Source organism: Anomaloglossus baeobatrachus, chromosome 1 (assembly GCF_048569485.1).
Source record: "Anomaloglossus baeobatrachus isolate aAnoBae1 chromosome 1, aAnoBae1.hap1, whole genome shotgun sequence".
In the NCBI taxonomy this organism is placed as follows: domain Eukaryota; kingdom Metazoa; phylum Chordata; class Amphibia; order Anura; family Aromobatidae; genus Anomaloglossus; species Anomaloglossus baeobatrachus.
The window spans coordinates 609138775-609153907 of record NC_134353.1 but is presented as its reverse complement, the minus strand read 5'-3'; the positions used below and the strand labels follow the sequence as shown (position 1 = coordinate 609153907).

Here is a 15133-nt window from a genome sequence, read left to right as displayed (position 1 = left end):
AGTCCATGGGTGGGAATAAACAGACAAACTGAGAAGTAGGCGAAACCTAACTTCACAAATGGGCGACAGCCGCCTGAAAGATGCGTCTGCCCAAGCCCGCGTCTGCCGAAGCATGAGCATGCATTGGGTAGTGCTTCGAAAAAGTATGCAGACTAATCCGAGTGGCAGTCTGACAGACCTGCTGAGCCGTAGCCTGGTGCCTGAAAGCCCAAGAGGCACCGACAGCTCTGGTCAAGTGTGCCCTGATCCCCGGCGGGGAAGGCACTTGAGTATACTGGTAGGCATCGGAAATGGCCGACCTAAGCCAACGAACCAGGGTCGGCTTAGATGCCGAGAGACTGCTACGCTGAGTAGTGGTCAGCACCAGAGAGAGGTGCACCGCCTAATAACAGCGGTGCGAGACACATAGATCCGGAGCGCCCGCACCAGATCCAGGATATGCAACGCTTTTTCAAAGCGATGAACAGGAGCCGGACAAAAGGAAGGCAGGGAAAATGCCCCGGTTAAGGTGGAAGCAGCAACCACCTTAGGGAGAAAGTCCGGAGTCGGACGGAGACCACCTTGTCTTGATGAAAAACCAAAAAAGGGGGTGACTCCGAAGAGAGTGCAGCCAAAACAGAGACTCTCTTGAGGGAAATTATGGCCACTAGAAAGACCACTTTCTGTGAAAGACGAAACAAAGAAACCTCCCTAAGAGGCTCAAAGGGGGGTTTCCGGAAACCGTGAGGACCGGATTAAGGTCCCAGGGCTCTATAGGCTGCCGGTAAGGCGGAATGATGTGAGATGCGCCCTTGAAGGAGCGCACCGGAGCCAGCCAGACGATACGCCGCTGGCACACACTGACAGAGCCGAGACCTGTCCCTTAATGAGGGATAGTCCTAGCTGTAGACCGGACTGTAGAAGGGACAGGAGGGTCGGCAAGGCCAAAGGACACTTCGGAGCTAGAGTCATAGTGGAGATGACTTCTGGACTTCTGGAGGGATACCAGAAGACGTCAAGATCCAGGACTCAAGAACCACGCTGTCAATCTGAGAGTCCAGAATTCTGACGGAAAAAAACGGACCTTTTGAGAGAAGGTCTGGACGGTCCGGAAGATGCCATGGCAACACTACGGACAGATGGAGCAGGTCAGGGTACCAAGCCTGCCTGGGTCAGTCTGGAGTATGAGAATGACCCGACGGCCCTCCTTACTGATCTTGCGCAGGACTCTGGGCAAGAGCTAGAGGGTGAAAAACGTAAGAGAGACGAAGCTGGGACCAAACATGAACCAGTGCGCCTGCCGCAAAAACCTGAGGATCGTGGACCACGGTTGGACAGCTGAGATAATCTGCCTCGCAGTTTTCACGTCTGGGATGTGGGCTGCGGATATGGTGGACTAGGAGTCCTTCGTCCACTGAAGAATGCGTTGAGCCTCCAACATTGCCAGGCGGCTGAGTGTCCCGCCCTGGAAGTTGATGTAGGTAAACGCTGTCACGTTGTCTGACTGGACTCGAATGTGCCTAGCCGCCAACAGATGGTGAAAGGCTTAGAGAGCTAGAAACACAGCTCTGATTTCCAGCACATTGATCCAGAGGGCTGATTCGGACAGAGTCCAAGCGCCCTGCGCTCCACGGTGGAGATATACTGCTCCCCAGTCGGATAGACTAGCATCCTGGTGAGGATCACCCGGGACAGGGCCAGGAAGGAGCGTCCCTGAGACAGAGTGGCCGAAGCCACCACTGAAACGAGCCCCTGTCTGTGGCGAAGCCACCACCCCGTGGAAGGAGGAAGTACGCTTGTACAGCGGAAATATCCAGCCTCAGAGGACGCAGGAGAAAATGGGCAGGGGAATCGCTTCCATTGACGCCACCATCTGATCCAGTACCTGTATTCGGTGCCTGATGGAACGACGTCGACCGCCAGCGGAGGGACTACTGTTTGACTAAGGGCAGCTTCACAAGTGCCGACAGAGTCTCGATATGCGTCCCTGGGTACGTGAACTTCTGGTTCGAAGTCAGAGTGGACTTGGACAGAATGACAAGCCACCCGAAATGGTTAGAGTGGCGAGAGTGAGCGAGGCACTCTGCTAAGAGTCTGCACTGGATGAAGCCCCGACAAGAAGGCCGTCCAGGGCAAAAGATCACTGCCAATCCCTAGAGGTGCAGGACCCTAATCACAGCTGCCCCAACCTTGAGAATACTCGAGGGGCCGTGGCTAATCCCAAGGGAAGAGCCACGAATTGGACCACTCCGATTGCAAAACGTAGCCAACGCTGGTGTGAAACTGCGATTGGCACATGCAGATAGGCATCTCTGATGTCGATGGATGCTAAGGAATCTCCTTGGGTTATTGATTGATCCGGTGAAAACACACGGAACAAGACCGAGACTCCATGTGAAAACGCCACACCTGAACATGCTTGAAAAGCTTGAGATCCAGGTCGGAAGGCACCGCCCTCTTCGGGGACTAGGAATAGATTTAAGCAGAAATCTCAGAACCGTTCCCAGTCAGGAACCGGTACAATTACTCCATTGGCCTGCAAGAATGCCACGGCCTGTGAGAAGGCGGCGGCCCTGGAGCAGGGGGGAGTTGACAGAAAAAAATCTGTTTGGCGGGTGGATAGAATTCTATCCTGTAGCCATGGGAGATGTATTCCCGCACCCACTGAACGGAGACGTGTTAAAAACCATACGTCGCCAAGTGGGAGAGCCTGCCACCGACCAAGGACGTTGTTGGCGTGGCTAGATAGCCCGGAGGAAGCTGACTTAGTGGCAGCATCTCCTGCGGTTTCTGAAGACGCGGCTTCGAGCGCCATTTGGGTTTATGATCCTTGGCCGAGCTAGTGGACGAGGCCGAGGGCTTAGAGAACGATCAGATGGAGGAACGAAAAGAACGAAACCTCAACTGATTCCTGCCCTGGATAGGTTTCCTGGTTTGGGTTTGTGGCATGGAAGAACTCTTCCCGCCAAGAGCTTCCTTAATTTCATCCAGTTGTTTCCGAATAGACTGGTCCCAACAAAAGGGAGCCCAGCAAGGAACTTCTATAGAAGCATCTGCCTTCCACTTCCGAAGCCACAGGAGCCTGCGGATAGCGAGGAAATTAGCCGAGGCCACCGCAGTGCGGTGAGAGTCTCCAGCATGGCAGACATGGCATAGGATGAAAAGACTGAAGTCTGGAAGTTCAGGCAACCATTTCGGGCATAGAGTCCCTGTGAGGGAATGCATCTCCTCTAGAGAAGCAGGGAAGGCTACGAAAGCCCGCACTGCTGTAAAGCTGAGGAGAACGAAGCTCCTGCCGCCCCCATACAGATTTGGCCAGAAGGACAACCTGGCGGACAGCAAAACCTTAAGTGAGGAGCCATCAGCCACTGATATAACGGTCCGGGCTGAGCCACCTTTGGTGAATGAGCCCACTCCTTGACCACCACTGGTGGAAAGGGAAAACAGTCATCAGAACCACGCTTCATGGGAAGCGTCTGTCAGAGCAGACTCTGGGCTTGGTCACAGTGGCCTGAAAACTGGAGTGGTTAAGGAACACACTTCTTGTTCTCTTAGGTAAGGTAACTCCGGCGGATTGAGGTCCAGTACAAAATTAATGTACAGTGGGATCCTTATAGAGGTGCCGTCAGCCACTGATACAATTATCCGGGCTGAAAGTCTAGACACCGGAGGGACCACCCTTGGCGAATGAGCTCACTCCTTGACCACCTCTGGTGGGAGGGGGAAACAGTCATCAGAACCCCGCTTTGGGGTCTGACAGGACAGGCTGTGGGCCTGGACACAGTGGGCTGAAAACTGGAGTGGTTAAGGAACACACTCCTTGTTCTGTTTAAGGTATACTGATGCCTTTCTGCCAGCGGGGAATACTCCCCTGATACAGGCGGATGGAGGTCCAGTACAAGTATAATGGACGGAATCCAATCATAGCATCTGCGTCACCTTCGGACAGATCAATGGGACATAAAGTAGCGTCCGAGCCCCTGGTAGAGACATCCTCCTCGTCCAGTGAGTCAGCTCGTGAATCAGAGCTGCGGGACGGGGAAGGACAGGGGACCCTGCGTCTCCATGTTAGGAGGACGGGGTCTGAGACCAGAAGGAGAGTCCTCTGTGAGCTTTGCTGAGCGAGCTGTAGCAGCAGAAAACGCCCTGAGAAGGGGGCTAATGCATGCTCAGCAGAGTCCGGGACAGCCGTCCCCTGGAAAGAGCGGATTCTACCCAAACCGGGGGTCAGCCACCAAAGCCGGCGCAGCTGGAGGGACCACTGCTGAGCCTCCAGGCTGAGGGACCACTGTGTTTATGTGCTCGGTACAGGCCGTACGAGACTACATGCAGTGCATATTAAAAACAGCCTTGCAGCCTTGCTCTGATGTGAGACATGCTGCAGAGGTGGGGGCTCTGTCCAGAATGGCCCCCAGCAGAGTATATAAACAGATAAAATAAGCAGCTGCACAAACCGGAGGTTGTGGCTGCCAGATCGTTTAACATACATTTCTGTGCCCTCCAGTCCCTCAGCCCAGGCCCCCAGTTGTCACAATGTGGAATCTCTGTGCCTATGCAGGCACAGAGAACGCTGAGAAAATGGCGACAGGAGCGAGGAAAGGGGGCGGGGCCTACTCTGAGAGCGGCAAACGAGGCAGACAGGGGAGGGAATCCTTCCTCAGTGAGGAGTGTCCGTTCCCTGTGCTGCACAGCCGCTGGGTGGAGCCACACTGTCCCTCTGCATGACTGACATGCAGAGGCAGTGGAAACCGAAACTAGGCCTCAGGCGAAGCCGGGGCCTAGATTTAAACATGCGGCCGGCGTGCAGGCACCATCGGCGCGGTTCTCCAGTGAAAACTGGAGAACCGGCCGGAAATGTTAACACAAACATAAAACACACTCTCCCCAAAAAATAAAGTATAAAGGACCCCTGGAAAGACCACTTTCTGTGGTAATAACGTCTCATGTACTTAGCTTGTGAGACGCAGGTTGCCAGGTCCCTGGGGGGTGATCGCTCCGTCCGACAGGGTCCTGAAAAGGGCTGCGGATGGAGACCGGTCTCCTGCAAAGCAGTGAGAACCGAGATGGCTCCCACTTCAAGCCAGAGCCCCAGGGGATGGTGAAGGAGCGCGGCATGAGAAGGCTCCAGCCTTGGAAAATCAACCTTAACAGCACCGCCGACACAGTGGGGTGAGAAGGGACATGCCGGGAGTCCAGACTGGACCCGCTTTTCTTCCAAATCTTTGATCCAAAAACAAAAAAATCAAAAATCAAAAAATCAGAGAATGCATGTGTGTGTGACCTCCTGAAACACAAAGCATTGAACTGGCTAGGACTGGCTAGCAGGGGGTGTATATGCTAGGAGGGAGGAGCTACACGTTTGAGTGTAGTACTTTGTGTGTCCTCCGGAGGCAGAAGCTATACACCCATGGTCTGGGTCTCCCATAGGAATGATAAAGAAAATATATCTATCTATCTACATCTATATCTATATCTATATCTATCTATCTACATCTATATCTATATATCTATCTATCTATCTATCTCTATATCTATATCTAGATATAGATATATAGAGATAGAGATAGAGAGCGATATTTATTTTTTTTGCCGAAAATACACAGGAAATATGTAATCTTTACCTTTTAGAGATCTTTTTACCTTCAACACAATAACAGAAATTTTAACCGGGGGGGGCCCAAACTTTTGAATGGCACTGTAATATTAAGATATACAAGCAGCGTAGTGTCTGAAAAATGGAATATCTTAAAGGATATCAATGTTGACTAAGGAAAAAATAAATACCTCATCTTGTAATGTTGCAAAATCTTCGAGGATATGTCCAAGTTTATCCCTCTGGCGAGCTCTGTTGTGCCCATGAATCTGAATTAAGCTACAAAAAGGCTTGAACAAGAAAACTGCAATCAATGGTCTCATACTTCTCCTAAAATGTACTGTATTTTTCAGATTATAAGACACATTTAACTATTCAAGCTTTATACAACAGAAAATTACAAAAAAAAAAAATTTTTTTATAGTAATTAAATCTTTCCTAGTGGTTTCTGAAAGAGGGGCTAATATTAGGTGGTCAAGTCTGTTAGGCCTCTTTCACACATCAGTTTTTTGCCACCAGTCGCAATCCATCGTTTTGTGAAAAAAACGGATCCAGAGCTGGATCCGTTTTTTTCTCATTTACATGTATTAGCTACGGATGGCCTCACATTCCATCCGTCGAAATATGTTTGTCCGGCTGATGGAGGTGACGTCCACAGGAACGTTTTTTGTGTGCGTGAATAACACTGACAGCGACGGATCCGTCAGCGTTCGTTATAATGGAAGTCTATGGGCGCAGGATCAGTCATAATCCGTCAAATAACGGATCCCGGCGACAGATCCGTCTTTTTGTAACAGAGAATGCTCAAATGTCTAAATTCAATTCTGGTCAGGAAAAGTCAGTCTCTTGCTCCCTGGATGGGTTCATATAGGTTTTCTATGGCAGGTTTTCAATGGCAGGTATCCGTCGCATCAGTTTTACCCCACAATCTGCGACAGATCCGTCGCATCAATCACAAAACGGATTGTGACTAATGGAAAAAAAAACTGATGTGTGAAAGAAGCTTTAGGGTGATTACTTTTTTCGAACTACGATAAGACAATCTTCAGTGGCAAAGCCAACAGCTTTCCTGGTGATAGAACAGACTTGTGAGTAATGTGATAAGGTGACAGCTAGCTAAAGTTATAATAATTCATGTGAGGGGACAATCACCTCTATCGTAATGGTGACTAGCTGGCAAAATAGACTACTGTCAAAACCTGACCAAACACCACCTTATATCAAAAATGTCTTTATTAACACTAGAAGTCCCAGAAATTTCGAGCTTCCCCTGAAGTCCTGAAAGAGGGTCAAATGACCCTTAGTCCAACTGTAATTAAGGCCATTAATGTCGCACCACAGGAGGTTGGAAAACAACAATTTTCTGTGGTGCGACAGTAATGGCCTTAATTACAGAACAAAAGACAGTGGTTATAGGATGTTAGCTAAAATCCTTCAGGTCAGTCGACCTGTCTCTGGGTTCCAAAGGTAGAAATGTTAATGACCCCTCTCTGGGACTTCTAGTGTTAAGAATCACTAAAATAACACGAATACAAGGTTCCTATAGGCTCATCACAAAGTGCAAGTGTCAATTAAACTTCAACTAGTGGAGCGCCCAGGACAAATTGATTAGAGGTTAAAGACATAACGACAGTGGGAGGGGGGACAGATATAACTTAATGTCTAATTCTCCACCCTTACTGTCCCTTCCTATTAACGGAAGAATCGTAATTTAATGGAAACCCCCGTTCCTCGACGGCTATTCCTGACTATCCCTAGGTTCCACTAGTAGGGACCATCACCACACGTACTCCCAGTGCTTAGATAGACAAAACATAAAGACAATAGACAGGTGCAGAACTGTTAACTGATAAAAATGTTTTCAGTTGTCTGCAGGAAAACTACCTACTACCCCCACATTTGTTTTGAAAAGGGCAATGATCGGCAATAATTATTCTGCTAATACTAGACATAGATCATATCACAAACAGAAGTGCTTGTATAATGTATCACCCCGTTCCGTATATATCCCAACACGTTTCACCCCTTCCAAATCAATAACAATAGGGGATCATCAGGGGATTTTGTAAAGAGGTCATACCCATTGCTTTGTACATAAACAACTTTTTGGGTCTTATCTATAAATAACAGATGATGAGGGCAAGCGATCGAGCGTAATGTAAATACACTGTCACCTTGGTATGGGTCTGCAAAACCTGAGTTAAGGTGCACCGGTCGTAACCAATCAGCAAATTCAAGCTCACGGACCTAAATCTGTCCAATTGAATAAGGGTCCCAATTTTTCAACTCAGTTTTACAGTCTATTATTCAATAACACCTCGTTTATCTTGTGTGAGGTTTACAGCGGTCTCAATCGACCAGGACCCCTGGGTGAGAATATTTATCACACCCAAGAACTCCTTAGTACACCGGAGGTCTGAATAATCAGCATCCCCCGCAGTAGGTTTAGGTGAGCGAACCACATAAATGTGCTGCTGGTTAGTGAATAGGACTTCAGAGCCTCCATTGTAGGACAGGAAACCCACTTAAATAAAAGGGCTGTACCTCGACCGCATCAGTTAGGTTACAGAGCAAGAGAGAAATATCAGACAAACCCACCCCCCCTCCCAAAAAAAAAAAATATTAATATAAACCAACAACACCACCATAAAAACTAGACTAGGACTAGCACTTAATGTCTATACAAGAAAAGTAAACAGGGAGGGAAGCGATGATGCGGTCATGGGCTAAGGAAAAAAAACATTACCGGTAAGTCATTTTGATTTTTCCCTTTCCTCCCCCCCCCCCCATGACAGCACCACCAGAGAGATTATGATGAGATCCAAAAAATCTTTAGGGAGGGATCACCACCTGTAGAACCCTGCTACAAAACGATAAATTCACCATGGAGGACAAATCCAGTCTGTAGTGTCTATAAAAGATGCAAGGAGATGACCAAGTTGCCGCTTTACAAATCTGATCAATAGGTACCTTAGCCTTTTCAGCCCAGGAAGTCGATACTGCTCTTGTAGTATGAGCTGTAATGCCTTTAGGAAACTGAACATTTCGGCCTGTATAGGCTAGACTAATAACTTTCTTGATCTACCTAGCTAAGGTATCTTTAGAGGCCACTAAACCTTTCCTGACCCCCTTGGAAGCAAACAAACAATGCCTGACTCTTCTTCCATCCCTGGTAGACTCCAAGTACTAATCAGCGTATTTGTTACGTCCAGAGTATGAAGCTTTTCCTCTTTCTGATTTTTGGGGAAGGGAAAAAAGGAAGGCAAGACTATCTCCTGGGATCTATGAAATGATCCAGCCACCTTGGGTAAATATTCTGGTTCTGTTTTCGATGTTATTCCATCACCTGAAATGTGTGTGTAAGGAGGGTTGGAAGCTGGAGCCTACAGGTCACTTATCCTCCTGGCTTATGTGACTGCAACTAAATACACAGTTTTTAAAGTGAGTATTTTTATTGAAGCCTGGTCTAGTGGCTCGAAGGAAATCCAATAGTAAGTTTAAATCCCAAGGAGTAATCTTTAAGGAAGGAACTGGATAAAATCTCTAGCAGGATCTCAAAAACCTCCTGACCAAACTATTCCCTGCTAATTCATTGTTGTATAGGGCCGCTAAAGCTGAAATCTGAACTATAAGAGTGCTAACTGCAAAGCCCAGCTCCAGCCCTTTCTGTAAGAATTCGAGAATGGAACCCAGAGGAACCTCCCCAACTGAGAACTTCCCAGAGGGGGAGAGGAACTTGTTCCAGACCCTACCGTAAATTTTAGTGGTAACAGGCATTCTGCTCTTTAATAGTGTAGAGACCAGATTTTCGGAGAATCCACGGCTCGCTAACAGGTCCCTCTCAAATTCCAGGCTGTCAAAGGTAGATCTGGAACCTGAGGATGAACAACCGGGCCCTGAGAGAGAAAGTCAGGGATTTCTGGAAGGACCCACTGGTTCTTCATTTTCAGCAAAAAAAAAAAAAAAAAAAAAAAAAACCACGGGCTCCTGGGCCAGAAGGGGGCGATCAGAATAATCCTTGCTCTGGCCTCCTGAATCGTCCTGAGAACTGCAGGTATGAAAATGAGTGGAGGGAAGGCGTTTCTCCAGGGTTTCTCGCAATGATTCAGGGAACAGAACCTGTGTACTTTTTTGTTGGCTCTGGTGGCAAATAGGTATATTATCGGGAACCCCTTAAAGTTCCACCATCTGATGGAAAATTTCCTGGTTCAAAGACCACTCCCTCTGTTATATCGAATTTCGGCTCAAGAAATCTGCGGTTACGTTTGCAACCACTTTTATATGCAGAGCTGAAAGTGATATGGAAATATTCTCGCCTAAAGATTAAATCTCCTGAGCGGCTTTCATTAGGGGGAGAGACAGAGTTCTCCTCCCGGTAGTTCAAATAGGAAACTGCAACTCTGTTGCCGAACATAAGACGGACATGGCGCCCCTGTAAGGGAGAAACTGTTTTAAGGCTCGTCCTAATGTCCATAGCTCGCTTAGATTGGAGGAATTCCGACTCTCCTGATGATGCCACCTCCCTTGGGCTATGTGTCTTCTCAGGTGTACCCCCCAACCGAAGGCGCTTGCATCCGTAGTGATGATGTCGGATATATGAACCACCCAAGGAACCCCTGTTGAAATATTCTCTGCGTCCAACCACCAGTGAAGGGAATCTATGACAGGGAGGGGGACGCTCGACCCTCCCTTCTAAGGACCCCTCTAACCTCCTTTGGGCTTTTAATACCTTCCACTGTCAGGGACGAGTGTGAAACTGTGCCCACAACAGTGCTGGGATGGAGGACGTGACAGAGCCTAGGAGAGACATGACCTTCCTGAGGGTAGTGATTGGCTCCTATATCCTAGAGGACACCAAGGCTTGGATATGGAAGATCTTTTCTACGGGGAGACAGCAAAACTGCGTCTGAGAATCTAGAATCAAAAAGGGTTGGACCTGCAAATGTTACAGCCTGGATTTTTTCAGGCTTATTTTCCACCCCAGATGTGCCAGAATCTTTGTTACCATCTGTATCCCGATGCTGCAATGATGCTCAGAGTTTCCGTACTATTGAGAAATCGTCCAGGTAAGGTATGAGTATGTTTTTTTCTCTTATGTGGGCCATCGCCTCTGCTACCACCTTGGTGAATAGGTGAATATTCTTGGAGCCATGGATAGTCCAAAGGGAAAAGCCCTGAATTGAAAATGACCTATCCCCGTTTCCAAGGGAGGGACTCTCTCAGGAACTGCTGATGTGCTGGGTGAATGGGGACATGGTAGTATGCGTTCTTGAGATCTAACACTCCCATGTAGCAATTCGAAAAAAGCATTTTTATTGTCAACGTAATGGACTCCATTTAAAATAATGATGTACGAGGTGTTTGTTTAGCCCCTTCAGATTTATTATTGTCCTGTAAGTGCCATACGGTTTTGAAATAAGGAAAAGGGGGGGGGGGATAGAATCTTTTGCCCACTTCACTTTTGGGAACTTCCAGTAGGTCTGCTTTGTGGATGAGGTCTAATAATTCTTTCTGTAGAGCAAGGCGTCTCTCCTCTGCCCCACTGAGCGATGTTACAATTAGTGACCCCTTGGGTCGAGTGAAACGCTAACTTGAGTCCTTGTTTTATTATACCCATAATCCAGCTGCTGACAGTTATCTTTTCCCAGGTATGAAAATAGTAGGAGAGACTTCCTCCCACCTGGAATGTGATGGTATTAGGCTGATTTTCAGCTTTCCTTGGAGGGACCACCGAACAAAGTTTGAGCGCTTCCTTTTTTTATCTTTCCAGGCGACCTCATCACTGGGCGACTTTCTCTTGCGCATTCTTCTTTTATGAAAGGAATGACGCTGGAATTGCTATGAAGAAAAACTGGGAAACCCTTGCTTACAATCAGCAGCCTTCTTCAAAATGTCATCTAAGGCGTCCCCGAAAAGGAAGTTTCCTCCACAGGGAAGCCTTAGATGACAAAACATTTGGTTTTAGACTGGGTATCTCTCGGCTAGCACTTAAGCGAGACCACTCGCCTGGCGGAATTGGATAGCGCTGTCGATTTTGCTGATACTCTAATGGAGCCGGCAGATGCATCTGCCAGGAAGGCTGCTGCTCCCTACATAAGAGGTAGGGAGGAAAGAATTTTTTTTTCTGGGGGTGTTGCTCTTCACCTGGGCTTCTAACTGCTGCAGCCATACCATGAGGGATATGGCCACACAGGTGCCAGCAACAGCCGGTATCAGGGAGCCAATGGATGCCTCTCCCAGAGCCTTTTAGAAAGCTGCTTTTCTGTTCAAATGATCTTTTCAGGAGCCCAGATCCTCAAATAGAAGAGAAGATCTTTTTGCTATCTTAGCTACTGCCACGTCAAAACTTGGGCTTCTGTTGCAGCAAGCGGCTTCTGATTTTTTAAAGGAGTATTTCCTCTTGAAAGCAGAGGACAGAGCGTCCCTCCTATCAGGCTTCTTCCACTGCTCCTCTACCACCCGCTTAACTCTGATTAACTGGAAAGGAGCGTCTCTTTTTACACTCCAGGCTCCCAAACATACGGTCCTCCAGGGACTCAGGCTCACTAGTGTCCACTATACCCATTGTGGATCTAACCACCTTAATCAACCGGTTAACCTCTGTATTTGGAAAACAAGGTCTTCCTTCCGGATCCTCTGAAAAAGATGACATTGAAGGTGACGAGCAGGTAGAAGCAGAGTCCTCTGACTCAGAAGATTCCCCCGAGACTATGTCCTAGGACACAACCTTCTTTGACCCCATGGGTTTTAAGTGGGACAGGGGCTTAAGGGACTCCTTAACTTCAGCCTTTATTATAGTCCTAAGACTAGAGGCAAAGTTTGGGTTCTCCTCTCTAACTGTCTCCAAAATACAACTAATGCCTTATTTCTTCTGTGCCCCAGGTGGTAACGGAGGACTTACACAGAAGACACTATTTTTTGTCTTAGACAACCTTTTCAGGGGTACTTTTGTGACGCCCTGGACCCCAGGGGTCACAGGTCACAACATCCCCACATACACCCCCCCACACTAGACAGGTACCATCAGCCAACCACAAAGACCTGATTGCCTCCCTCAGTGTTAGACAGGCACACCAGGTGGGCGGAGTCAAGCAGAAAGACACGCCCACCGAGGAGTCTGCTGGCCTGAGGCAGGGAAAACAGTTCAGCAGAAGAGTTCAGAGGAGTTGAGTGCAGGACAGTGGAGTTGAGAGTTGGTCCAGAACAGTCAGGCAGGCAGATGGCAGTGGCCGCCTGCAGATGACCGGGAACACGACCAGTGGAACCGTAAGGGACCGGGACAGGGTAGTGGCCCGCCGGAACCGAACCGGGGAGCTAACAGGATACCGGAGCACCAGGCAGGGTACTCAGAGCCCGAACTAGGCTATATGCCACCACCATAGTCGAATTAACTGATTGCGGTCTTTGGTCCCACCAAAGTCCCGTTTCACGGCAACAGCCCAACCCGTCCGGATAGTAGCCACCGCCAAAGGCCAGAGATCCAAGGGCCAGCGCCTGCGGGCAAAGGAGCTCCTCCGACATCTACACGCCGGGGAGTGGACTACCAGTGCTCAGGCACAGTGGTCAAACTACAACATAGGTGCAGGAGAAAGGTGGACATTGCCAACCCGACTAGGAAGCTGCAGCAGGATGCGGGCCCCGTTCATACCTTCGTTTGGTTTACCAGTGACTGTGTGGTTTAATCGTGAGTACACCAGTGCCATCAGGCACCGCACCGCACTGCAACCCTGCGCCCTGCACCCCGGCCCTCGCACCACCGGGCCCCGGGGCCAACACCCCCTACGCACGGAGGGGTCAACACCTAGCTGCGCCACTACACCGCTCCCGGGAGTCCCCGTACCTTCAACGCAGCGGTGGTGTCCACCATCACCACAGCCCGTGGGTGGCGTCACGAACAATCACCCCAAAACCAAATACCCGCATTCCCCCATGTGTAACGCCAACCACCTTGCAGAGCGACGTGACCGCCGGGTCCGTGAGAGGCTCGAGCCACCACCCGTAGAACGCGAGCACGGATCCGAGCGGCTCGGCGGCCGCAGCAGAGGCCGCGGGGCGGTACACTTACTACGGAATATGGGCGCAGACAAAAAAAAATAAGAAAAATCCCCATTAGCAGGATGAACCGAAGTCCACCATCTGCAGAAACAAAGGGAAGGTGATGGATCTGGAAGCTGCACCATGTCACAGGATTCCTTCATTATGGAATCTCTGGCGTTCTGGCTGGAACGGCTGTTGGAGTTGTTGCCACCCGGTGGTTGTTTGTGATGCTTCAGCTGCTGAGGCAGCGACTGGTGCTGCTGCTAGTCCTCCATTGCTGGAGAAGGGCAAAAGCACCGCTTTCCCTAGCCGCAGCTCTTTTATCTTGCCTTTTCGGATCCTATGCATGGGCACCTCCATCTTGCGGGCCCTGTGCATGCGCAGACACTGAGGCTGGTTATCTGTAAATGACGTCACATGACCCCGACTGCTAACGTCAGCACAGGAAGCACGGCGGGTGCGCAGACCCGGGCAGCATCCCTCAGATCTTCGTCCGGCGCACTCGAACCGTAGCTAAGCCCGCAGGCCGCCAGTGGGTGCACAGACATGAACAGCGCCTGGCAGAAGGACCTCTTGGAGGCTACCATGTCCGCGCTAGTTACCGCAGGGGGGAGCCAGCCCTGAGGGGATGCTTCACAGGATAAGCTCCAGCACCACAGCAGGTTAGCCGTTCTTCCAGCGCCAGATCACCCCGGGATACCGACTTCTTCAGCTGCTGACAACACAGCCAGCTCTGGGTCTCCCATCTTGGGACAGGAAACTGAACTGATGCGGTAGAGAGGTACCACTCTTTTATTTCAGTGGGTTTCTTGTCCTAAGATGGGTGGACCTCTCTCTCTCTCTCTCTCTCTCTCTCTCTCTCTGGTGGTGCTGTCATGGGTAAGGGGAAAAACATGATGTCCACAAAAGCTGGAATCAACACCAGCAACTAGAAATCTGGCAAATAAGCGCAGCTCATTTCGGCAGCGTAACTGTGCCTAGCAAGCCAGGTATACGCACCTCGAGTATACTACGCATGATCGGAAGAACAGCTTCTGCAATTCTGATCATGCACAGTGTGCCTCTTTGAAGCCGGGATGTGTACACCCGACTTGAGAGGTGCTGTTACACTGCCGAAACAAGCCACATGCATGTGCAAGATTTCCAGTAGCTGGCGAGGACGTTGGCTAGTGGAAATAATGTTACAATGCCAACAGGGGCATGATAACACGGAAATAGGACCAACTAGTCTGGGGAACTAACCCCCCATCGACTAGTCTAAGCCCTAGTTAGCAGAGGAACAGCTGAGGTTATAAATCTTTTTTTAAACATTGACATAAATGAATAACATTAGACAGAGCTGGTTAGGCAGGGAATTTTGTCATACAGGTATGAATGCTGTTGGGTTGGAGGGCAAAGGTGGCCTGACAGGCTCCATTTAAACAAATGGTCACTGCTGGGTTCCCCTTGTCTGCGGACCATAGGATACAGGAAGGTTTTGTCAAGATTTTTTTCATGCTAAAAAAATGTGTCTTATAGTCCATA

At 49.2% G+C, this 15133-nt stretch overlaps 1 protein-coding gene across 2 annotated transcripts in view; it reads right to left on the bottom strand.

Moving 5' to 3' along the window:
* NAA35 (N-alpha-acetyltransferase 35, NatC auxiliary subunit) overlaps positions 1-15133 on the bottom strand; it is a 153206-nt gene that overhangs the window by 65326 nt on the left and 72747 nt on the right. For both annotated transcript variants that reach the window (XM_075318499.1, XM_075318487.1), the window contains exon 16: positions 5764-5862. In XM_075318499.1, the coding sequence (XP_075174614.1) occupies positions 5764-5862 (99 nt within the window). The remainder of the gene's footprint in view (positions 1-5763; positions 5863-15133) is intronic.